The sequence below is a fragment of the Cherax quadricarinatus genome, chromosome 100 (assembly GCF_038502225.1).
Source record: "Cherax quadricarinatus isolate ZL_2023a chromosome 100, ASM3850222v1, whole genome shotgun sequence".
NCBI lineage: Eukaryota > Metazoa > Arthropoda > Malacostraca > Decapoda > Parastacidae > Cherax > Cherax quadricarinatus.
In genome coordinates, this window is record NC_091391.1 from 6,597,191 (window position 1) to 6,622,853 (window position 25,663).

General features: G+C 39.8%; 1 protein-coding gene across 4 annotated transcripts in view; it reads right to left on the reverse strand.

The window, feature by feature from the left end:
- fray (oxidative stress responsive kinase frayed) overlaps positions 1-25,663 on the reverse strand; it is a 124,988-nt gene that overhangs the window by 41,765 nt on the left and 57,560 nt on the right. For 2 of the 4 annotated variants that reach the window (XM_070079624.1, XM_070079623.1), the window contains exons 4-9: positions 23,670-23,806; positions 18,705-18,818; positions 14,300-14,465; positions 5,603-5,764; positions 4,248-4,436; positions 3,514-3,537 (exon numbers count right to left, since the gene is read on the reverse strand). In XM_070079624.1, coding sequence (XP_069935725.1) covers positions 3,514-3,537; positions 4,248-4,436; positions 5,603-5,764; positions 14,300-14,465; positions 18,705-18,818; positions 23,670-23,806 — 792 coding nt within the window. The remainder of the gene's footprint in view (positions 1-3,513; positions 3,538-4,247; positions 4,437-5,602; positions 5,765-14,299; positions 14,466-18,704; positions 18,819-23,669; positions 23,807-25,663) is intronic. The other 2 variants (XM_070079627.1, XM_070079626.1) reach the window with 1 other exon arrangement.

A 25,663-nucleotide genomic window follows, 5' to 3' on the forward strand; every position in this document is an offset into this window, starting at 1 on the left:
GAGGTGGGAAGTACAGTACCTGTACTCTGAAGGATGAGTGAGGATGTTATAGTTCTGGAGGTGGGAAGTACAGTGCCTGTACTCTGAAGGATGGGTGAGGATGTTACAGTTCTGTAGGTGGGAAGTACAGTACCTGTACACTGAAGGATGAGTGAGGGTGTTACAGTTCTGGAGGTGGGAAGTACAGTACCTGTACTCTGAAGGATGAGTGAGGATGTTACAGTTCTGGAGGTGGGAAGTACAGTACCTGTACTATGAAGGATGAGTGAGGATGTTACAGTTCTGTAGGTGGGAAGTACAGTGCCTGTACTCTGAAGGATGAGTGAGAATGTTACAGCTCTGGAGGTGGGAAGTACAGTACCTGTACTCTGAAGGATGAGTGAGAATGTTACAGTTCTGGAGGTGGGAAGTACAGTACCTGTACTCTGAAGGATGAGTGAGAATGTTACAGTTCTGGAGGTGGGAAGTACAGTACCTGTACTCTGAAGGATGAGTGAGAATGTTACAGTTCTGGAGGTGGGAAGTACAGTACCTGTACTCTGAAGGATGAGTGAGAATGTTACAGTTCTGGAGGTGGGAAGTACAGTACCTGTACTCTGAAGGATGAGTGAGGATGTTACAGTTCTGGAGGTGGGAAGTACAGTACCTGTACTCTGAAGGATGAGTGAGGATGTTACAGTTCTGGAGGTGGGAAATACAGTACCTGTACTCTGAAGGATGAGTGAGAATGTTACAGTTCTGGAGGTGGGAAGTGCAGTACCTGTACTCTGAAGGATGAGTGAGGATGTTACAGTTCTGGAGGTGGGAAGTACAGTACCTAAACTCTGAAGGATGAGTGAGGAAGTTACAGCTCTGGAGGTGGGAAGTACAGTACCTGTACTCTGAAGGATGAGTGAGGATGTTACTGTCCTGGAGGTGGGAAGTACAGTACCTGTACTATGAAGGATGGGTGAGGATGTTACAGTTCTGTAGGTGGGAAGTACAGTGCCTGTACTCTGAAGGATGAGTGAGAATGTTACAGCTCTGGAGGTGGGAAGTACAGTACCTGTACTCTGAAGGATGAGTGAGGATGTTACAGCTCTGGAGGTGGGAAGTACAGTACCTGTACTCTGAAGGATGAGTGAGGATGTTACTGTCCTGGTGGTGGGAAGTACAGTACCTGTACTATGAAGGATGGGTGAGGATGTTACAGTTCTGTAGGTGGGAAGTACAGTGCCTGTACTCTGAAGGATGAGTGAGAATGTTACAGCTCTGGAGGTGGGAAGTACAGTACCTGTACTCTGAAGGATGAGTGAGGATGTTACAGTTCTGGAGGTGGGAAGTACAGTACCTGTACTCTGAAGGATGAGTGAGAATGTTACAGTTCTGGAGGTGGGAAGTACAGTACCTGTACTCTGAAGGATGAGTGAGAATGTTACAGTTCTGGAGGTGGGAAGTACAGTACCTGTACTCTGAAGGATAAGTGAGGATGTTACAGTTCTGGAGGTGGGAAGTACAGTACCTGTACTCTGAAGGATGAGTGAGGATGTTACAGTTCTGGAGGTGGGAAGTACAGTACCTGTACTCTGAAGGATGAGTGAGGATGTTACAGTTCTGGAGGTGGGAAGTACAGTACCTGTACTCTGAAGGATGAGTGAGGATGTTACAGTTCTGGAGGTGGGAAGTACAGTACCTGTACTCTGAAGGATGAGTGAGAATGTTACAGTTCTGGAGGTGGGAAGTACAGTACCTGTACTCTGAAGGATGAGTGAGGATGTTACAGTTCTGGAGGTGGGAAGTACAGTACCTGTACTCTGAAGGATGAGTGAGGATGTTACAGTTCTGGAGGTGGGAAGTACAGTACCTGTACTCTGAAGGATGAGTGAGGATGCTACAGTTCTGGAGGTGGGAAGTACAGTACCTGTACTCTGAATAATGAGTGAGGATGTTACAGTACTGGAGGAGGGAAGTACAGTACCTGTACTATGAAGGATGGGTGAGGATGTTACTGTCCTGGAGGTGGGAAGTACAGTACCTGTACTATGAAGGATGAGTGAGGATGTTACAGTTCTGTAGGTGGGAAGTACAGTGCCTGTACTCTGAAGGATGAGTGAGAATGTTACAGCTCTGGAGGTGGGAAGTACAGTACCTGTACTCTGAAGGATGAGTGAGGATGTTACAGTTCTGGAGGTGGGAAGTACAGTACCTGTACTCTGAAGGATGAGTGAGGATGTTACAGTTCTGGAGGTGGGAAGTACAGTACCTGCACTCTGAAGGATGGGTGAGGATGTTACAGTTCTGGAGGTGGGAAGTACAGTACCTGTACTCTGAAGGATGAGTGAGAATGATTTGGATGGAGAGAAACTGGAACTGCAATTTCAGCACTTCTTGTATAACAGTGATTGAATGATGTTGAGTTTGTTCACTTCTTTGAGTCACTTTGCTTTGCCAGATGAAGTTAAAAAAACCAAATGTGGCAAATATACATTACATAAAAATAAAACACTCATTCGAACTACGAGGATGGTTTATATAGTAACCATTATTTTCAAATATAAAAAATATGATAAGAAAAATTTAATGGCTTTACAAAAACATCATGGAAAAAGAAATACAGGAGGACATGCAACACAATGTTCAAGTGTTGCATAGAAAAACAGTTTGAAGATGAAGACTGAGCAGTATGTGGGCTGAATGAAACAACCATGAACTGGCCGCCTTCCACCGAGGCAAGGCACGGTGACCAGAAAAAGAAGAATCACTTTCACCATCACTCAGTCCATCACTGTCTTGCCAGAGGAGCACATATATGACAGTTCACATACCCCTCCAAACAGCAAATATCCCCACGCCTCCTTTCGAGCATAAAATATCTTAATTATGTTTAGGGGAGAATGATTATGTCAAAACGGCTGTGCGAAGAAGCCCCTTAACTTTTTCTAACGTAACCCATGGCAACAAGGATCTAAAATAATGACTGCTCACTTAGCACAGATCCCAAGGCAAGTGAAAATACAGACTTATTAAAGTGGAACCTCCACTTTAGTGAAACTAAATGAAAAATAAAGAAATTTATATGAGATTTACAACTACGAGAAGGTTAGAAAAATAAATGCAACTAAATGCTTGAATTGCTGAGGAAAGATAAACTGAGTAATAGAGAAATTAAGAAAATAATTTTTGCAACTACATAAATACTCAACTAAGACCTTCGCTGGGCCATCCTACGGTGTGACAGGTAAAAGAATATAGCAGAAAACGAGGCCAGAAAAACAAAGGAATGACGTACAAGCAGAGACTAAATTAAAAAAATGAATAGCTGAATAACATATCAATTTTAAAAACGATAGAATTGTCAATAACCAAAGAAAATATTTTTAAAGAAAGAAAACGCAACACAAAATTGAATTTCATATCATACTTTAGTCATGGTTTCACCTGCCGAAGGAGGAAATCTAAGGGTGTTCCGAGGAAAGGGTCCATCTTAATAATGAATGATTACATATTAATCATCTCATTGGAATCTAAACTCACCCTCCGTCTTAAGAAGGGTTCATCCTGCAAGCAGAAAAACAAAGAATAAAATAAACAACATTCAGGTTGTAATAATGGTGGTAGAATTACCGACAATGTTAGGTAAGTAAGAGGACGCGGGACATAGATCAATGTTAAGATGGTATAAGATACAGACACCCCCAACTTACGAACAAGTTACATAAGGCTGTTTTTATCTTGAGCTGTTCTTAAGTCGTTATTTTGCCATTTTTCTATTGTTACGATTATTATTGATTTTAATATTATCATTATTATTGTTCTGTCTCTGTGCCATTGTTCGTTGAAAACTTTAAGACAATACTGTACAGTATCAGTAATGTACTGATACTATACAGTCTGTTTGTATGCCTGAATGTTTGTTCATATGCCCGAACGTTCGTAACTCTAATGTTCATTAGTAGGGTAGCGTCTGTACCGACAGGTTGATAAGTAAGACGTGGGCAACAGTTAAGTACCTATTCCAGAATAAAGATACCTAACTGTGGCACGTCTTACTTACCAATGGGATGTAGGTTATGGCTTGACAAAACTCCTGGAGGGCAAAATGTTGCCATAATAAAATGTCGCATTAGATGCACACGTGTCCTTTTACCTCACATTCAGGTTATGGGAAAATATGACAAGGACAGCAAAACTCTTTCACAAGACAAATCAACTTACATAACTTACCTTTCTAAGCCTCCTAGGCCTCCAGAAACAATCTTAGGGCTTACCTTGGCGACTCTCTCCTCTATCGAAGGCCCCCCTTGCAATAATACAGATTGCAAGTACTTCTTATCCTTGGCTTTTCTGAAAAATGGATGTTTCAGGAGCTCCGAGGCAGTGGGGCGCTTGGTGGGATCTTTCTGCAGGCAGTCTGTTATCATCTTTCTTATAGTTTTACCATAGCTCTTGTACTGGTCCTGGAATGGAACATAGTAATTGATCACTCTATTAAGACAATTTCAATTATTCAGAAGTGTGTGTGTTGGTTAGGTTAGGTAAGGCTTGTAAGGAAACAGGACAAGTGTTTCCAGTTGTGGGTCTTGGTCATATGAAGACCCACAGCTGGAGCTTTTGGTAGGGTAGGTTAGGTAAGGTTGGTCAGGGAACAGGACTAGTGTTTCCTGATGCACGTTTTAGTTACATGATGACCCACAGCTGGAACTTTTGGTCATCTGACCAAGGCCTTCCACTGGCTTACTCCTCCACCACCTTAAAAATTATGGTTATGATTATAAGCATTGTCGTATTTGTAATTACCTACTGGAAGCAAATTTTTGGGCCTGCCTCTACCTTTCAACTATAAATATAACAAGGAGCAAATTTGCGTTAATCAGTTGATTGAAGAAATGATAGACAAAAAGTCATAATACCATGACTGGAATAATACACAAATACATAAACTTATGATGACGTTTCGGTCTGACATGGACCACTGACCAGTCACACTAACACATGAAGGTAAGGGAACCAGTGGATATATAAGAGGACAGGGAGAGGACAAAGAGAGAAGGAAGAATGAAGTGGAGATGATCATAGTAGTAGTAGGTAGGGGGAGTAATGGTAGTGGCACAACAGATAGACAGTGGAGTGAATTGAGGCAATAGTAGCAGTAGTATTATCATAGTATAATAGTAGTAATAGAGTAATAGTGTAGTAGAAGTAGTATTAAAGTAGTAGTAGTATTATAGTAGTAGTATAATAGTATAGCAGTAGTATAATCATACAGTAGCAGTAGTAAAGATAATACAAAGGGACAGAAAGAAGAGAAGAAGGCAGTATATATAGGCCAGGTCTGCTGGCCTATTTATATTGTCTCCTTCTTTCCTTTCTGTTAGTGTGACTTTGTAAATGGTCCAAGTTGGACCGAAATGTCGTCGTAAGCTCCTCTCTCCTATGTGCGGGTTATCTGTGTATTGTTCCAGTCAGGGTGTTGTGTCTTTTTGTTATTCTTCCTGTTCCATCATAAACCTCATCCTGGTACAACCTTGTTCTTCAGTCTAGTTGGCAGAATGTTAATCAGAATTCACACAGTAACACAGATTAATGCCTTCGCAAGTGAAGTCAGTTAACCTCTTTAATGTACCTTTTCTTCAGCACCTGTTTCCAGAGTGGGTGGATCATTCTGTAGTGTGAGCATGAGGACTTTCATGGGTGGGTACTTGTGGTAGGGTGCTGTCCCCGTTACCATCTCTATCGCAGTGATGCCAAACGACCAAATATCAGCCTTGAAATCATACCCCGAGACCTGGAACATTCAAAATCGTGATTTGAAACAATTATTCTCCACCCAATTTAAAGGGTGACTCAAATAAGAACTTCATAAAGTTTTTCTTTTTAAATTTAGTAATGTATACAGGAGAAGGGGTTACTAGCCCCTTTCTCTTGGCACTGTAGTCACCTCTTACGACACGCATGGCTTACGGAGGAAGAATTCTTCTCCACTTCCCCAAGGAGAAGTTTATAAATTTTTTAACATTAGCTGTCTCCCACCAAGGCAAGGTGATGCAAAAAAAAAATTTTCACCATCATTCACACTATCACTGTCTTACTAGAGGCATGCCAATACTACAGTTTGGATGCTCCTTCAAACTGCATTTATCTCCACCCCTCATTCTGAGGGCAGACCTTATATGTCGCACCTCCAGGACTTGAGTCCAGCTACCTGGTTTCCCTGAATTCTTTTACAAAATGTTACCGTGCTCACACTCCAATGGCTCAAGTCCCAAAAACCATTTATTTCCACTCACTCCACTCTAACATGCTTACAGGTACCTGCTGAAAGTAAGCTTCTCACACACAAAACCCCTTTACCCCCTCCCTCCAACCTTTCCTAGGACGACCCCTACCCCACCTTCCCTCCACTGCAGATTTATACACCCTCTAAGTTATCCCATTTTGTTCCATCCTCTCTAAATGTCCAAACCACCTCAACAACCCCTCCTCAGCCTTCTGGATATTATTTTAAGTAACTCTGCACCACCTCAACAACCCTTAGCCCTCTGGATCCCGCACCTCCAAGAATTCAACAAATTCTCAGTGACATATAAACATTCATATGCCCCCAAGGACAAAGCATTCCAAGCAACAAATTCTGTGTATAACATTTATGCCACCATTGCCCTGAGACACATCTCCACTGACTCCAGCCTCCTCCTTGCTGAAACATGCCCAACCCATGCTTCACACCCATGTAAGAGTGTTGGTACTACAATACTCTCATACATTTCCTTTTTGCCTCTATGGATAATTTTCTTTGTCTCCACACTCCTTGGTGCACCACACACCTTTTTACCCCTATCAATTCTATGATTCGCTTCACCTTTCACAGACACATCTGCTGACATGTCCACTCCCAAATATCTGAATACATTCACTTGTTCCATACTCCCTCCCTCCAATCTGATATCCAATCTTTCATCATTTAACCCATTCATTACCCTCATCATCTTGCTCTTTCCTATGTTCACTTTAAATTTCTTTCTTTTATATACCTTCCCAAATTTGTCCACCAGAGTTCAAACTTTGGGACAATACAACTCTACTACTGCTTTCGTGAAGATAAAAATGCAATGGGATTGAATGTGCGTGGATGTAGTGCGGATGACAACAAACAGATGATTGCTGATGTTATGAATGAAAAGAAGTTGGATGTCCTGGCCCTAAGCGAAACAAAGCTGAAAGGGGTAGGGGAGTTTCGGTGGGGGGAAATAAATGGGATTAAATCTGGAGTATCTGAGAGAGTTAGAGCTAAGGAAGGGGTAGCAGTAATGTTGAAGGATCAGTTATGGAAGGAGAAAAGAGAATGTGAATGTGTAAATTCAAGGATTATGTGGATTAAAGTAAAGGTTGGATGCGAGAAGTGGGTCATAATAAGCGTGTATGCACCTGGAGAAGAGAGGAATGTAGAGGAGAGAGAGAGATTTTGGGAGATGTTAAGTGAATATATAGGAACCTTTGAACCAAGTGAGAGAGTAATTGTGGTGGGGGACCTGAATGCTAAAGTAGGAGAAACTTTTAGAGAGGGTGTGGTAGGTAAGTTTGGGGTGCCAGGTGTAAATGATAATGGGAGCCCTTTGACTGAACTTTGTATAGAAAGGGGTTTAGTTATAGGTAATACATATTTTAAGAAAAAGAGGATAAATAAGTATACAAGATATGATGTAGGGCGAAATGACAGTAGTTTGTTGGATTATGTATTGGTAGATAAAAGACTGTTGAGTAGACTTCAGGATGAACATGTTTATAGAGGGGCCACAGATATATCAGATCACTTTCTAGTTGTAGCTACACTGAGAGTAAAAGGTAGATGGGATACAAGGAGAATAGAAGCATCAGGGAAGAGAGAGGTGAAGATTTATCAACTAAAAGAGGAGGCAGTTAGGGTAAGATATAAACAGCTATTGGAGGACAGATGGGCTAATGAGAGCATAGGCAATGGGGTCGAAGAGGTATGAGGTAGGTTTAAAAATGTAGTGTTAGTGTGTTCAGCAGAAGTTTGTGGTTACAGGAACGTGGGTGTGGGAGGGAAGAGAAGCGACTGGTGGAATGATGATGTGAAGAGAGTAGTAAGGGAGAAAAAGTTAGCATATGAGAAGTTTTTACAAAGTAGAAGTGATGCAAGGAGGGAAGAGTATATGGAGAAAAAGAGAGAGGTTAAGAGAGTGGTGAAGCAATGTAAAAAGAGAGCAAATGAGAGAGTGGGTGAGATGTTATCAACAAATTTTGTTGAAAATAAGAAAAAGTTTTGGAGTGAGATTAACAAGTTAAGGAAGCCTAGAGAACAAATGGATTTGTCAGTTAAAAATAGGAGAAGAGAGTTATTAAAAGGAGAGTTAGAGGTATTGGGAAGATGGAGGGAATATTTTGAGGAATTGTTAAATGTTGATGAAGATAGGGAAGCTGTGATTTCGTGTATAGGGCAAGGAGGAATAACATCTTGTAGGAGTGAGGAAGAGCCAGTTGTGAGTGTGGGGGAAGTTCGTGAGGCAGTAGGTAAAATGAAAGGGGGTAAGGCAGCCGGGATTGATGGGATAAAGATAGAAATGTTAAAAGCAGGTGGGGATATAGTTTTGGAGTGGTTGGTGCAATTATTTAATAAATGTATGGAAGAGGGTAAGGTACCTAGGGATTGGCAGAGAGCATGCATAGTTCCTTTGTATAAAGGCAAAGGGGACAAAAGAGAGTGCAAAAATTATAGGGGGATAAGTCTGTTGAGTATACCTGGTAAAGTGTATGGTAGAGTTATTATTGAAAGAATTAAAATTAAGATGGAGAATAGGATAGCAGATGAACAAGGAGGCTTTAGGAAAGGTAGGGGGTGTGTGGACCAGGTGTTTACAGTGAAACATATAAGTGAACAGTATTTAGATAAGGCTAAAGAGGTCTTTGTGGCATTTATGGATTTGGAAAAGGCGTATGACAGGGTGGATAGGGGGGCAATGTGGCAGATGTTGCAGGTGTATGGTGTAAGAGGTAGGTTACTGAAAGCAGTGAAGAGTTTTTACGAGGATAGTGAGGCTCAAGTTAGAGTACATAGGAAAGAGGGAAATTATTTCCCAGTAAAAGTAGGCCTTAGACAAGGATGTGTGATGTTACCGTGGTTGTTTAATATATTTATAGATGGGGTTGTAAGAGAAGTAAATGCGAGGGTCTTGACAAGAGGCGTGGAGTTAAAAGATAAAGAATCGCACATAAAGTGGGAGTTGTCACAGTTGCTCTTTGCTGATGACACTGTGCTCTTGGGAGATTCTGAAGAGAAGTTGCAGAGATTGGTGGATGAATTTGGTAGGGTGTGCAAGAGAAGAAAATTAAAAGTGAATACAGGAAAGAGTAAGGTTATGAGGATAACAAAAATATTAGGTGATGAAAGATTGGATATCAGATTGGAGGGAGAGAGTATGGAGGAGGTGAATGTATTCAGATATTTGGGAGTGGACGTGTCAGCGGATGGGTCTATGAAGGATGAGGTGAATCATAAAATTGATGAGGGGAAAAGGGTGAGTGGTGCACTTAGGAGTCTGTGGAGACAAAGAACTTTGTCCTTGGAGGCAAAGAGGGGAATGTATGAGAGTATAGTTTTACCAACACTCTTATATGGGTGTGAAGCATGGGTGATGAATGTTGCAGCGAGGAGAAGGCTGGAGGCAGTGGAGATGTCATGTCTGAGGGCAATGTGTGGTGTGAATATAATGCAGAGAATTCGTAGTTTGGAAGTTAGGAGGAGGTGCGGGATTAGGGCTGAGGAAGGGTTGTTGAGGTGGTTCGGTCATGTAGAGAGAATAGAGCGAAACAGAATGACTTCAAGAGTGTATTAGTCTGTAGTGGAAGGAAGGCGGGGTAGGGGTCGGCCTAGGAAAGGTTGGAGGGAGGGGGTAAAGGAGGTTTTGTGTGCGAGGGGCTTGGACTTCCAGCAGGCGTGCGTGAGTGTGTTTGACAGGAGTGAATGGAGACGAATGGTTTTTAATACTTGACGTGCTGTTGGAGTGTGAGCAAAGTAACATTTATGAAGGGGTTCAGGGAAACCGGCAGGCCGGACTCGAGTCCTGGAGATGGGAAGTACAGTGCCTGCACTCTGAAGGAGGGGTGTTAATGTTGCAGTTTAAAAACTGTAGTGTAAAGCACCCTTCTGGCAAGACAGTGATGGAGTGAATGATGGTGAAAGTTTTTCTTTTTCGGGCCACCCTGCCTTGGTGGGAATCGGCCAGTGTGCTAATAAAATAAATAAAAATGCAATGCATAAAATTTTTACTACACAAGGAATGAAAGTTTCTGTTAAGAGGCCAGAAAAGCACCTTAACTGCAACCTGAAAGCAAGGAACCTCTCGTAAGAGGATGAACTGAGGGCACTGAATTTGCACTCTCTGGAAGGACCTAAAATTAGTGGAAGATACGATAAAAGTGTACAAGTGGAAAACAGAAATAAAGTGGATGTAACATGTTAAATATATCTAGCTACTTCATTATTCTAATAATCATGGATAGTAGTAAGCCAGTAAAGGTTATGGAGCACTAAATGATGGCTGCGAGAGAAGACAAGTGGAAGTGTTGAGGGAAGGACACCAGATGTAGGAAGGGTCACAGTTAATGAAATCATACCAAATTGGTGCTAGTTAATTGGTCAGCATTAAGTGGTACCAAACTGGTGCTAATTGTGAACTCAAGTCAATATTAGCTGGTACCAAATTGGCATTAGTTGTGAAATCAGTCAATCAGTCAGTCAGCATTAAGTAAGACAGTCAAAGAATATCATGGACCAAGGCAGCACATCAGTGTCAAGAAAAAATCTTCAGGTTTAAAGGGGAAGGGGGGGGTTATCTCTCAGCCCTCAGCCTTGAGGGGCTTAGTCCTCTCAGAAGGGGCTAAGTGAACTCTACCAATCAGGGCACTGAAGAAAGTATCTGAAATGAAGTCTGAAAGCACTCTGAAGAACACAAGTCCTTTCATCAAGTCCATTTATCTTTATATATGACAGCACGTGCAGTAACTTCAGCCATACACAATACAATATAGTTCTAAGAGGTACATTAAAGACTATGCATCAAAATACTGGAGATCTAAACCATGAAAACAATGACACATCAAAAACAGAACACAAGACAAAATATGGAGAACAGTTTAAGTAAAAAGCTATAAAGCAAATTATAAAGTGTAAAGTATCCCACTTTAGAACACTGTCAACAATTACAACCAGAAATAAAAAAATACTGCAAGGGGCTAGTAAACCTCTCTCCTGTATAAATTACTAAATTTTAAAAGAAACTTTCGTCTTTCTTTTTAGGTCACCCTGCCATGGTCGGACATGGCTGGTTTGCTGAAAAAATAAATAAGGGTGTGTAAATAACTGCAGGCCTACGAGAGTAATCTGAATAAACCAATTCAGGAATCACCTTATCAAACAGACTGCGAAGATTTTACCGACTTAAAAGAACTTAGGCATAAATAAATTAGGTACAGGAAGGCCCCACTTATGCGGCTGGTTAGATTCCAGGCTACCGCCGTAAAGTGGAACACCCTTTTTTTCCACTTACAAATGCATACAAACACTAGATAACAAGTTTACACTAACATATATTAAGTTAGCAATAGAACCAGGCATCGAAAAACAATAAAAAAGTACAATACACACATAGTGCACTCATTACTTACCTTAAAATATTTATAGTCTTAATCTAGGGTGAGACAAGTAGTATTTATTGTAAGAAATCAAGTGTGGTATGTATGGTAGTCAGCCAGGCTACCATACCAGGCCACCCCACCCACACATACTATTCTATGATATTTAAGCATCCCAGAGCGATAAAATGTATATACAGTTCACTCATTACTTACCTTAAAATATAGGGCGAGATGAGTAGTATTTATTGTAAAAAATCAAGTGTGGTATGTATGGTAGTCAGCCGGGCTACCATACCAGGCCAACCCACCTACACATAATATTCTATTACATTTAAGCATCCCAGAGCGATAAAATGTATATACAGTTCACTCATTACTTACCTTAAAATATTTGTAGTTTTAATGTAGGGTCAGGAGTAAGTAAATGAGATAAAACGAATAAATGAGAGAAAGAATGAGTGCATGAGAGAGGACAGGCGCAGAGTTATGTAAACAAACCAGGAGAAGGTAAGTTTTGTAAACAAACAAAGTGTACACGTCTGGTTTGTGTACAAGTTACATTGTGTACAGGTTGTCTCTACATTGATACGGTAGAATAAATAAAGAAGAACACTCCCATTCTCATGTAACATCATTTTGAGAAGAAATGATGCTCTGAGTGAAGGCAATGGTAATAAGTCACTCTGACTTTTTTGGGTTATCCTAAGTTCTCTACACATATGTTGTTATGTATGATAATCTATGTAACTGTATTTGTGTATACCTGAATAAACTTACATACATACAAAAGGAATAATTTTCTACAGTTACCCCCAGTAACACATTTTCTCTTATGTTAGATTAGAGAAAATGTTATTCTTGGCATCACTTGTACAAGTTATCTGGTTACCACATCTCATATTTATGTTTATTTATTCTATTGTAGGGTGTATTTATCATCTTTTTATGTTATGTATCGTGTTTATTATATAATTTTGAAAAAAATATCATGGATGGATTAATGAAAATGTGTATATTAAAGTAATATACAACATTTAATGAGACTCGGTGATTATTATTATTATTATTAGCATTTCTAATATGGCGTCACTTGTGCAAGTCGTCTGCTACCACATTTCATATTTATGTTTATTTATTCTATTGTGGGGTGTATTTATCATCTTTTTATGTTATGTATCGTGTTTATTATATAATTTTGAAAAAATATCATAGATGGATTAATGAAAATGTGTATTTAACGTAATATACGACATTTAAATGAGACTCGATGATTATTATCATCATTACTAATATGACGTCTGGAGACATAAGACACTCTTACTGATTTTAATGTGTACCTACATGCCAGCACGGTATGTAAGTTTATTTAAGTACAGGTATACATAAGTATAATTATCAGAGTATATATAAAATATGAAATAACTTTTAAAAACATTTGAAATTTTGGAGTTTCCAGACAAAATGGAGAGACTTAGAGCTTACTGAGCTCACGAAGAATGTAAACAAACAAGGTGGAGCGCGGTGACCGTATTAGAAAGTCAGGTGGGGGGAGCCGTATAGCGAGTTTTGGTCATAATTTGAAATGACCATATTAGCGGAACGCCGTAAAGTGAAACGCCGTAAAGCGGGGCCTTCCTGTATAAATAAATTTATTATTATTATTATTAACACACTGGCCGATTCCCACCAAGGCAGGGTGGCCCGAAAAAGAAAAACTTTCATCATTCACTCCATCACTGTCTTGCCAGAAGGGTGCTTTACACTACAGTTTTTAAACTGCAACATTAACACCCCTCCTTCAGAGTGCAGGCACTGTACTTCCCATCTCCAGGACTCAAGTCCGGCCTACCGGTTTCCCTGACCCCTTCATAAATGTTACTTTGCTCACACTCCAACAGCACGTCAAGTATTAAAAACCATTTGTCTCCATTCACTCCTATCAAACACGCTCACGCATGCCTGCTGGAAGTCCAAGCCCCTCGCACACAAAACCTCCTTTACCCCCTCCCTCCAACCTTTCCTAGGCCAACCCCTACCCCGCCTTCCTTCCACTACAGACTGATACACTCTTGAAGTCACTCTGTTTCGCTCCATTCTCTCTACATGTCCGAACCACCTCAACAACCCTTCCTCAGCCCTCTGGACAACAGTTTTGGTAATCCCGCACCTCCTCCTAACTTCCAAACTACGAATTCTCTGCATTATATTCACACCACACATTGCCCTCAGACATGACATCTCCACTGCCTCCAGCCTTCTCCTCGCTGCAACATTCATCACCCATGCTTCACACCCATATAAGAGCGTTGGTAAAACTATACTCTCATACATTCCCCTCTTTGCCTCCAAGGACAAAATTCTTTGTATAAATAAATTAGTACATAAATAAATTTTTTAACACATTGGCTGTCTCCCACTTAGGCAGTGTGACCCAAAAAAGAAACTTTCACCATCATTCACACTACCACTGTCTTGCCAGAGATGTGCAGATATAAGAGAAATCAAGCACAGTCATTCACTTAATATACAATGTTTCTAAAGATTTTAAACATTTAAATTATTTACAAATATAGCTAAGGAAAATCCTTTAAAAAAAGTTAGCTAACATTGTAAAATGTATTAAAGGTCAATATTTAAGGATATATTCCAGGTATCCAGTCCTTACTTGCTCCATGACCTCTGGTGCCATCCAGCAAGGGGTGCCAACAAAGGTATGCCGCGACTTTTGCCGCGACAAATCACCACCAGTTGACAGCCAGGCACTTACACCGAAATCAGCGATCTGTACAACACCGTCCTCACCTAACAATATATTACCGGCTTTGATGTCTCTGAAAATATTAAATGCCTGTATTAATTCCATAAACAATGTTCAGTTTGTGGAGAAAGACACTTGTGTACAGTTCAAGACATTAGAGGAGCTGTTTCACCACTCAACTCACAATTTGCAGGAAATGCTCAGCATAACAAGGGGCTTTCTATATAGCAGTATGTCACTGATGTCAGTTATGGTCTGTATAACTTGTACATGTACTGGTAGAAATATTTCTACATGTACAAGGTATACAAGATGATGATGATGATGATGATGATGATGATGATGATGATGATGATGATGATGATGATGATGATGATGATGATGATGATGATGATGATGATGATGATGATGATGATGATGATGATGATGATGATGATGATGATGATGATGATGATGATGATGATGATGATGATGATGATGATGATGATGATGATGATGATGATGATGATGATGATGATGATGATGATGATGATGATGATGATGATGATGATGATGATGATGATGATGATGATGATGATGATGATGATGATGATGATGATGATGATGATGATGATGATGATGATGATGATGATGATGATGATGATGATGATGATGATGATGATGATGATGATGATGATGATGATGATGATGATGATGATGATGATGATGATGATGATGATGATGATGATGATGATGATGATGATGATGATGATGATGATGATGATGATGATGATGATGATGATGATGATGATGATATCACCATCATACCATTTTTCAAAATCCAGTTTCCTTAACCTCTAACACTGTGTACTATGGTAAAAATGCTACAGTAATGACAATATAGTAATTTACAATTTAACTTTAAATCACAGAACAGTCTTAAGTAGTGTCTAAGCATTAGGATCAGTCTGCCCGAAATGCTCAGGCATGCTAGTGGCTTTTTTTGTGTTTAACGGTACAGTGGAACCTTGGTATACGACCAGCTCCCTATTCGAACAAAGCTCAGCACTTGACCAAACAAATACAACCTGCCAGAACTTCGCTGTAAATTATTTTGTGTTTCTTCGCATTTTCTTTTTGTATTAGTTCTATAAATAAGTCACCATGGGGCTTACGACGATTAGTGATAACAGCCAACCAAACAGAAAATTGGTTGGGAAGAACTTGTTCGATACTCAAACGGAGAGGCACTCGAACAGCCTTCTGGAATGAATTAAGGTCGTATACCGAGGATCCACTGTATTACATTTAACCCTTTGACTGTTTCAGGCCCCTCTCTGAAACTGTCATTCTATGTCGCTCAATTTTTAAAAAAAAAAAAAATTATTTTTTCTTATGAAATGATAGAGAATCTTTTCCCAGTGGTAATGGCACCAAAAGTTCGAAATTTGGTCGAAAACTCATGGAATTATGCTCCCGTGAATTTAGCGGTCTCGGCGACATATGCGTATCGGCGATTTTGCCGACTTTGAGCCCTATTTTCAGCCAATTCCATTGTTCCAGTTGACCAAACTCATAGCTATTTCTTTAGAACTCCATTTTATCTATCAGCTGAGTACAAGAAACCTCCCATTTACTAATTTGGACTACCCAATATGGTGGTCAGAAATTGTCAATTTGGCCAATTTCACACAAACTAAAAAAGATACCAATTTCAAAATAGGGTCCAGAATAAACAAGGTAGACATTCGTGGCACTAAAATAACATATGCTCTGTTCATTAGTCACATCTCTAGGCCCCTCTTATATTATTATTGCTTTCTATTTTGATTTTTTATTCATACAAAAAAATACAAAATTTACTGTTATGAAGACTATTGCATTATTGTAAAAGTGGTATATATAATATCAGTGCACTAGTGAAAGTATATTAGACTCCCCAGTTGACGTGTATTGGACGTGTGGTGTGATTTATTTACTCCTGAACATTGGTAAAAATCGAACATTTCCACTACTTTGAGCTCAGTTTCAAGGTCGTTTTCATCATCAAAGTAATGAAAATCATCTCTGTTTCTGTAATATGTTTTCCATTTTATCACCTACGACCATGAAAACGCGAATACAACAATAAATACTATACGAAAATACACCTCAAAGTCGGCGTTTTATTCCAAAAAAAACGATCAGTTTTTTTTTCTCATTACGCAATGTGTGCTGCAAGATTTTTTTTATGTGGTGCACACTGATCACACAGACCCATTCTCTCACACGTGGGCCTACCAGCTTTCTCCCGCTTGATTTGAAGCCGCTAGAATTATTGAGTATATATACGTCAGAAACATTGGCTCGTAAGACGTATTTATACGTCGAAAACAGTCAAAGGGTTAAACTACATTTTGTATACTACACAAAGAAATAAAATTTGTTTTTGTTTGTTTAATATTAAGTCACAATGGATGGAACAATTCACAACTAAATTACAGTTTATGGAGAAAATGCCAATTTAGAACTTATCTATAAATTCTGGGTTAGTGGTAAACTCTAATCACAATGTGCCTGCACAATATTTCTTGAAGAACCAGACACTTTTGCGACATTTGGGAAAATTTAATGACGTAATATTTCTCAAGCCAGTGGCTCCTTCAGTCCAATACAAAGAAAACCAATAGAAAATGAGGAATGAAGAAGCCAGTGGCCTCTTCAGTGTCTCATTCTTCAACTTACTCGTGTTGTAAATCACATCACAACATTTCTTGCATCAACTGCCTTCTCCGAAGGATGTTCTCCCCCTCCCAACAATTTTTATCCACACCCAACATGCAGTTTCTCGACTAACAAAATCATAATGACATGATTGTAAACAAACCAGGGTACGGGTGGGGACTGAAATTACGGCGAGTGAGTGGTCAAACTCTCGGCTAGTGTGTAAGTCACTGGGCCAGCTGGCTACAATATGATTCATCTAACTAGGTATATTTATACACCATAGGGAGGTTAGTATGGATCCCACTTGCCACGAGTTCAATCCCCACCCGTACTGTGGTTTTTTTCATGTAGTCTCCAGTTTGTAACAATGCTTCACATTCTAACCTCTATTTTTTTTTAACACATCAGTCGTCTCCCACTGAGGAAGGGCGACCTAAAAAAGAAACACTTTCACCATCATTCACACAACCATTGTCTTTGATAAGATGAGATAAAACTCAAACTACTTTGTAATATACAGCCTCTCCTCACTTAGCAGTGTACTCATTTACCGATGACTCAGACTTACGACGGGCTCTCTGACTAGTATACATAAATAAGTAATGTATATTACAGCTGATTTCCTCTATTCTGTTTATTACAATATACAGTACACTACTGTATAAACATTTAAAAATATACAAGAAATGTTATAAATGGTACAAAGGTGACATTAAAACAATATCAAAGATGGTTGACACAAACTCACTACTATTATAGTGTGCTCCTCAGCGATGAATTCGTTTACCAATGCGGTCTTAGGAACAGAACTCCGTCGTCAAGTGAGGAGAGGCTGTACATATTAAGTTATACTCATGCCTAAATTCATGTCTGGGTTCCTAGCATGAGCCAGTTCAGGAAGAGAGCTAAAAGGTACCTAATGAATGAACCTACAGAAAGGGAGGAGAGTAATTTCTTGTACAGCTAACATCCATGTACTATTATTGTAAGCTAATCTTCTCTAATGCTGATGTAAATAACTCAGTTTACCTTATCTCCTTTTACTGTAAGCTCCTTACCTGTTTTAACTTTTAAGATTTAAATAATAAGATATTACAAGGACTCAATGGAAATAAGTCACCGACTTTTTTTTTGGGGTTATAGTAGATAATTTACACTATGTATGATAACTGTGCTTATGTGTAGCTGTGCCTGAATAAACTTGCCATGGTGTCCCGTGGCCTGGTTGGCAACGCTTTCACCTCATACACCGAGTGTCCGTAGTTCAATCCCAGTTGAGTGGAAACACGGGGCATTTCCTTACACCTGAGGTAACCATTCACCTAGCAAGCAAGTAGGTACCTGGATGTTAGTGGCATCCTGGGCAGACAAGATTGAAGGACCAAAATGGAAATAAGACAGACAGTCTTCAATGACCCACTGACTTTCATGGGTTATCCTGGGTGGCTAACCCTCCAAAAATCTAATCTTACTAACTTCCTCTATCCACCATTGATAAAAGTATTACACAGAAGCCTCAGCAGGGTGTGCTAACTCTCTGCTAGGAAAGACAAGGGACAACACTACATGACATAGCAGTAAATTAAACAACTAGCTAAGGATATATAACTTTAGCTTTCAAGATTACCTATGGATTTGTCCATTATTATGGAAGTACTCGAGGCCCTTCAATACTTCCCGTAACGCTGTTGCGATGACTGCTTCATCAAACACCCCGTGCTTACAGTCATTTGTTTTCATTCTGCAAGAGATAAAGATGGAGAGATAAAGCCAGAACAAATAATTTACGAGCAATACTGAGAAAACTTACCAAATAACAACACCATGGTCCATTAGTTAAAGTTGACAGAAAATGAGCGGCGTATGGCAACAGCTGCAAATGCGGCCCACCCAGTACTCTTTTATTTACTCCAATTCGAAGGTTTCTTATATTTTCCAATATTTTTCTTTTCTAAGTAACTTGTGTGGCCTGTGAGACCAAAGTAAGATGCATTGTTCAAATATACACTCATTGTTTACAACACAATAACTGAACAAACATTATCACTATTAGATTGTGTACAAAACTTGTTTACACAAACAAACAATACAAAACATTGTTTTTTACTATTGTTCCATAATATATATACATATGTAAAGTCACTGAACACTTTCCTAGAACTGCTGCAGCTTGTGGAACTCTTTGAAACATGGGTGTATGCAGAGTGGCACTTGACACTCCTCACACATAAAACGAGTGTCTCTGTGTGTTTGTGGGCATTTTGTGGTATGTCCACATACAAAACACCTCTTCTGAGCACTTTTCTTGAAAGCAGGAGGAGGCAGTTGTATGGGGTAGTGATCATCAGGCCTCAAACGAGATGGCATGTGTTGGTAATTTCGTGGGCGCTGGTCTATTGCAGGTGTTGCTCCTTGGTGCTTGGTGATTATTTGTCTGATGACTGACAAACAAACACTATATTTTGGTTTGTTGTTGGTCCTCAACTTGTATATGTTATAAGCATTTAGCATGGAAATATCAAGAAGATGGGAAAAAAAGTTTCATATACCGCTTATAACTCTTACGTACACAGTCAGCAAACTCAATCTGCATGTCACATTTGTCCACTAAGTGCATATTGAGGTTGTAGTCCATGACAGCTGCAGGTTTTAGAATGGGTTCCTTGGTCTCTCTACTGTGCCCGCCAGTGTGTGCCATTTCGTTTTGGTGAACTGATGTCAACAATTTGACATCAGGTTTGTAATGCCACCAAAATGCCATGATGTCATTGGCAGCAAAGGCCTGCACCTCACCTTTGTGAGTGCCAGCATCGAACCTTGGCATATGTTTACGATTACCTAGAAGAGGACTACCTAGTGGAGGACTACCTAGGTAGTAGGTTGGTGGACAGCAACTGCCCAGGGAGGTACTACTGTCCATCAAGTGAGTGTGAAATGGAACCCTGTAATTGTTTTACATGATGGTAGGATTGCTGGTGTCTTTTTTTCTGTCTCATAAACATGTCTTGCTACTTCTACTTACACTTAGGTCACACTACACATACATGTACAAGCATATATATACACACCCCTCTGGGTTTTCTGCTATTTTCTTTCTAGTTCCTGTTCTTGTTTATTTCCTCTTATCTCCATGGGGAAGTGGAACAGAATTCTTCCTCCATAAGCCATGCGTGTTGTAAGAGGCGACTAAAATGCCGGGAGCAAGGGGCTAGTAACCCCTTCTCTTGTATAAATTACTAAATTTAAAAAGAGAAACTTTTGTTTTTCTTTTTAGGCCACCCTGCCTTGGTGGGATACAGCCAGTTTGTTGAAAAAAAAAAAAATTATGTAAGTGCTTTTGTAAGTGTATTTTTGGGGGTCTGAAATGGATTAATCTAATTTACATTATTCCTTATGGGAGCAAATTCATTCGGTATCGGCACCCAAACAGCCTTCTGGAACTAAATAAATTTGTATCCCGAGGTACCACTGTATATACACATGCCCCTCTGGGTTTTCTTCTATTTCCTTAGTAGTTCCTGTTCTTGTTTATTTCCTCTTATCTCCATGGGGAAGTGGAACAGAATTCTTGCTCTGTGAGGCATGTGTGTTGTAATAGGCAACTAAAATACCGGGAGCAAGGGGCTAGTAACCCCTTCTGTATACATTACTAAATTTAAACGGAGAAGCTTTTGTTTTTCCTTTAGGGCCACCCTGCTTTGGTTTGGTACAGCAGTTTTGTTGAAAGAAGAAGAAATGGAGAATTATCACTTTTTCACGGATGGGAAGCACTTCATCGCTTCTCTTAGGCTTTGAAGAACTGCCACCATCACTAGTAGTACTGCACTTTGTGTCCATTATTAAGAAAAATTAAAGCTTATTTTCAGGGCATGTTAAACTGTGGATAACTGAAACCGCAGAAACCGAATCTGTGGATATGCAAGTCTTACTACAATAATGTATTTCGTAACTTGTAGTAACTGTCAGCAAGGACGAGACTAAAGCGACTGAATAGAAAACGTTCTTTTTTAATTTTTTGCAGTGAAAACTAATAACCTGAGATTGAAGTCTAAAGTGAAGTTTCTGTACATGAGAAAGTTCCCTGGCTTTCAATATTTCAACTTTATGACCATACAAAAGCAATTACGTAATTACTTTGGAGATGAATTATCCAGGATGAAGGCGGTAAGTCCGTAACTTGCATTCATGTATTTACTTTCAATACTCGTTACAGAAATTACTTCTTAATTTACTTATTCAATGACAGCAGTTATTTATTTAGCATATGTTCATAGTAATATTTAGTGAAGGGATTCAGGGAAACCGGTTATTTTCATATAGTCGGACTTGAGTCCTGGAAATGGGAAGTACAATGCTTGCACTTTAAAGGAGGGGTTTGGGATATTGGCAGTTTGGAGGGATATGTTGTGTATCTCTATACGTATATGCTTCTAAACTGTTATATTCTGAGCACCTCTGCAAAAGCAGTGATAATGTGTGAGTGAGGTGAAAGTGTTGAATGATGATGAAAGTATTTTCTTTTTGGGGATTTTCTTTCTTTTTTGGGTCACCCTGCCTCGGTGGGAGACGGCCGACTTGTTGAGAAAAAAAAAAAAAAAAAAAAAAAAAAAAAAGAGAATGTTCATAGTAGTACCAACACTCTTATATGGGTGTGAAGCTTGGGTTGTGAATGTTGCAGCGAGGAGGCGGTTGGAGGCAGTGGAGATGTCCTGTCTAAGGGCAATGTGTGGTGTAAATATTATGCAAAGAATTCGAAGTGTGGAAATTAGGAGGTGGGGAGTTAATAAAAGTATTAGTCAGAGGGCTGAAGGAGGGTTGTTGAGGTGGTTTGGTCATTTAAAGAGATTGGATCAAAGTAGAATGACATGGAGAGCATTTAAATCTGTAGGGGAAGGAAGGCAAGGTAGGGGTTGTCCTCGAAAAGGTTGGAAGGAAGGGGTAAGGGAGGTTTTGTGGGCGAGGGGCTTGGACTTCCAGCAGGCGTGCATGAGCGTGTTCAATAGGAGTGAATGGAGACGAATGACATTTGGGACCTGATGAGCTGTTGGAGTGTGAGCAGGGTAATATTTAGTGAAGGGATTCAGGGGAAACCAGTTATTTTTATATAGCCGGACTTGAGTCCTGGAAATGGGAAGTACAATGTCTGCACTCTAAAGGAGGGGTTCGGGATATTAGCAGTTTGGAGGGATATATTGTCTATCTTTATATGTATATGCTTCTAAACTGTTGTGTTCTGAGCACCTCTGCAAAAACAGTGATTATGTGTGAGTGAGGTGAAAGAGTTGAATGATGATGAAAATATTTTCTTTTTTGGGGATTTCCTTTCTTTTTGGGTCACCCTGCCTTGGTGGGAGACGGCCGACTTGTTAAAAAAAAAAAAAATGTTCATATTTAAGTTACAATGGGTTTGTTGGAACGTAACCCCATTGCAAGTCTAGGAGGACATGTGCATCGGCCAAGCCACTGGAAATTCACGTACTTATGCAATACAGTCTCATTATTTAGTTCTACAAATACATATTCTAGTCTTACAGGATTCCTTAGTATGAAAATACTGGTAGTATACAATAACAACAAGTCAACGAATAAGACGCGTTATCAGTTTATTGCTTGGGTAGCACTGAAAACTAGCAAATATTTTTGTTAGTGGGTTTTGATTTGATAAGGACCTGCATAGTATGGGCCAGTAGGCCTGCTGCAGTGTTCCTTATGTTTTTATTTATGTAACACTTGCCTATCTTCACTGCCAGCAACATATACTCTGGTGTTGCACTTGTGTCTTATTCACTGCTGCCCAGCACGTGCGGGGCGGTGGACGGGAACAGAGAAAATAGCATCATGAAAACAAAAATGTATTACATATAAAACATAAAAACATATTGTATGTACAGTATTTTATGGCGAACAAGATGCTCCAGTGTCGAAGATGCTTCCCCAATTCTGACTGGTTAAATTTTGGAAAAAAAAAAGATTAATGGTTCTTTGGCCTCCAAGATGCTGGATAAATTTACGACACTTATTTTAGGGAAAAAAATAGTCTTTGACGCAGAAAAATACGGTCCTATCACTGTTAGAAAATGCACATGTTAGAACTTCCACCTGACATACCTTTGCTTGATAATACTCAACAGGCATCCTCTTCCTAGCAGCTTGAACACAATGGAAATATAAACACATATGCAGTTTAATGTGATCCTTGCAGCATTCTCCACCTGACCTCAACATTCTGAACCTGACTATAAATACTCACGTACCTTCCACCTCAGGTAGATCTGTTTGTGACTTGAAAAAGCCCACTGTGTGGGCAAAACGTTGTCAATAAAGGATCACATTAAACTGCATATGTGTTTATATTTCCACTGTGTCGGTATTTTATACCATTTCCAGCTTGTACACAAAATGAATGTAAATATGCTTGTTTCTTAGAGCCAAACTTGAGTTCTGAAGGTAGGAGGTACAGTGTCTGCACTCTGAAAAAGGATTGACACTCTGGGTATACACATACACACACACATGCAAGCACGCACGCACGCACAGAGCACGGCTTCAAGGTGAAGGTTAAGACATGCGGAGTGAACAAAATGTGCCGTACCTGTGCTTGATTATGTCCAACAATGACCCTCCTCCTAGTAGTTTAAGGACCAGCCACAGCTCCTCCTTCACAACGAATGATGTGTAGTATGTTACTACGTTCTCATGGTGACACAGAGACATAGCTTGGATTTCCTTCTGCAAAGAGGAAATTATATATAGTGCATGGAAGAAGTGAATGTGTTCAGATATTTGGGAATGGACATGTCAGCAGATGGGTCTACGAAAGAAGAATCATAGAATTTACGAGGGGGAAAAAGGCGAGTGGTGCACTGAGGAGTCTGTGGAGAAAAAGAATGTTATCCATGGCAGTAATGAGGGGAATATATGAGAGTATAGTGGTACCAACACTCTTATATGGGTGTTAAGTATGAGTGGTGAATGCTGCAACAAGAAGAATGCTGGAGGCAGTGGAGATGTCTGAGGGCAATGTGTGGTGTGAATATAATGCAGAGAATCTGCAGTCTGGAGATCAGGAGGAGGTGCAGGGTTATTAAAAGTATTATCCAGAGGACTGAAGAAGGCTTGTTGAGGTAGTTTGAACATTCAGAGAAGATGGAGCAAAATAAGATGACTTGGAGGGTGTATAAATCTGTAGTAGAGGGAAAGAAGGTAGGAGTTGTCCTAGATAAGGTTGGAGAGAGGCAATAAAGGAGGTTTTGTGTGCAAGGGGCTTGGACATCCAGCAAGAATGTGTGAGTCTGTTAGACAGGACCGAGTGGATGCAAGTGGTTTATATGACTCGATGTGCTGTTGGAATACGAGTAAAGTAACATTTATGAAGAGATTCAGGAAAACTGGTTAGCTGGAATAAAGTCATGGAGGTGGGAAGTACAGTGCCTGTACTCTGAATGAGTAGTGTTGATATGTTGCAGTTTTTAACTCTAGTATTGGAACACCACTGGAAAGACAGTGATGGAGTAAGAGATAGTGAAAGTGTTTCTTCTTTTTTGGGTCACCCTGCCTCAGTGGGAGACACCCAGTGTATTTAAAAAAATAAGTAATATATGTATAATGCATGTACGTATATGAGTATGTTTTCAAAGCACTGGGTATCTACAACTGAGGCAGAGTGACCCAATAAAAGAGAGGAAATGCATTCACCATCATTCATTCAACAGCTGTGTCACCAGAAGTATGTATATAGCTTACATACCACTTAAATCTAGATTTAGCATATAATTTTAAGTTTCTGTGTATCAGCACAGTTTGAGTAGTTCATCACGCCCACAAGTACAGACGAACCCCCGCATCCACGGATTCGGTATCCAGGGTTTCAGTTATCCACGGTTTACCATGGACTGAAAACAACCGTTAATTTGGCTTAATAATGACACCAAGATGCAAGAGCAGTGATGGTAGCAGTTGTTGAAAGCCTACGAGAAGCCATGAAATGCTTCCCATCAGTGAAGAAGTGTTAATTCTAAGACTTATTTTGCATAATTTATCAATTAAACCTCATTATAGGTGTGTGTGTAAACAAAAAATGACATATATAGGGTTCGCTACTATCCCTGATTTCAGGCTGCCACGATAGGTCTTGGAACGTAACTCCCGCAGATACGGGGTGACTACTGTATGGTGAAATAGTTGTGATAATGGTGAAACTGCCAACAAAATGGTAAGTCGATACAGATGCATTTTATCGTGGCAAAGTTTCACTCTCCAGGAACTCTATCAAGTCATAACGGCTTGACGAAGCTCCTGAAATGTTGCCACAATAAAATGTTACATTAGTTGTAACTGTGTCCTTTTACCTACCACAGTGAAACAAGCTGCAAATGAATTGGCCATTTACAATTATTGCCCATTAAAATGGTATAAAATACCGACAGGTTGTTAGGTAAGACACATATGCAACAGTTAGGTATCTTTATTTCGAAACGTTTCGCCTACACAGTAGGCTTTAGAAGGCTACTGTGTAGGCGAAACGTTTCGAAATAAAGATACCTAACTGTTGCATATGTGTCTTACCTAACAACCTGTCGGTATTTT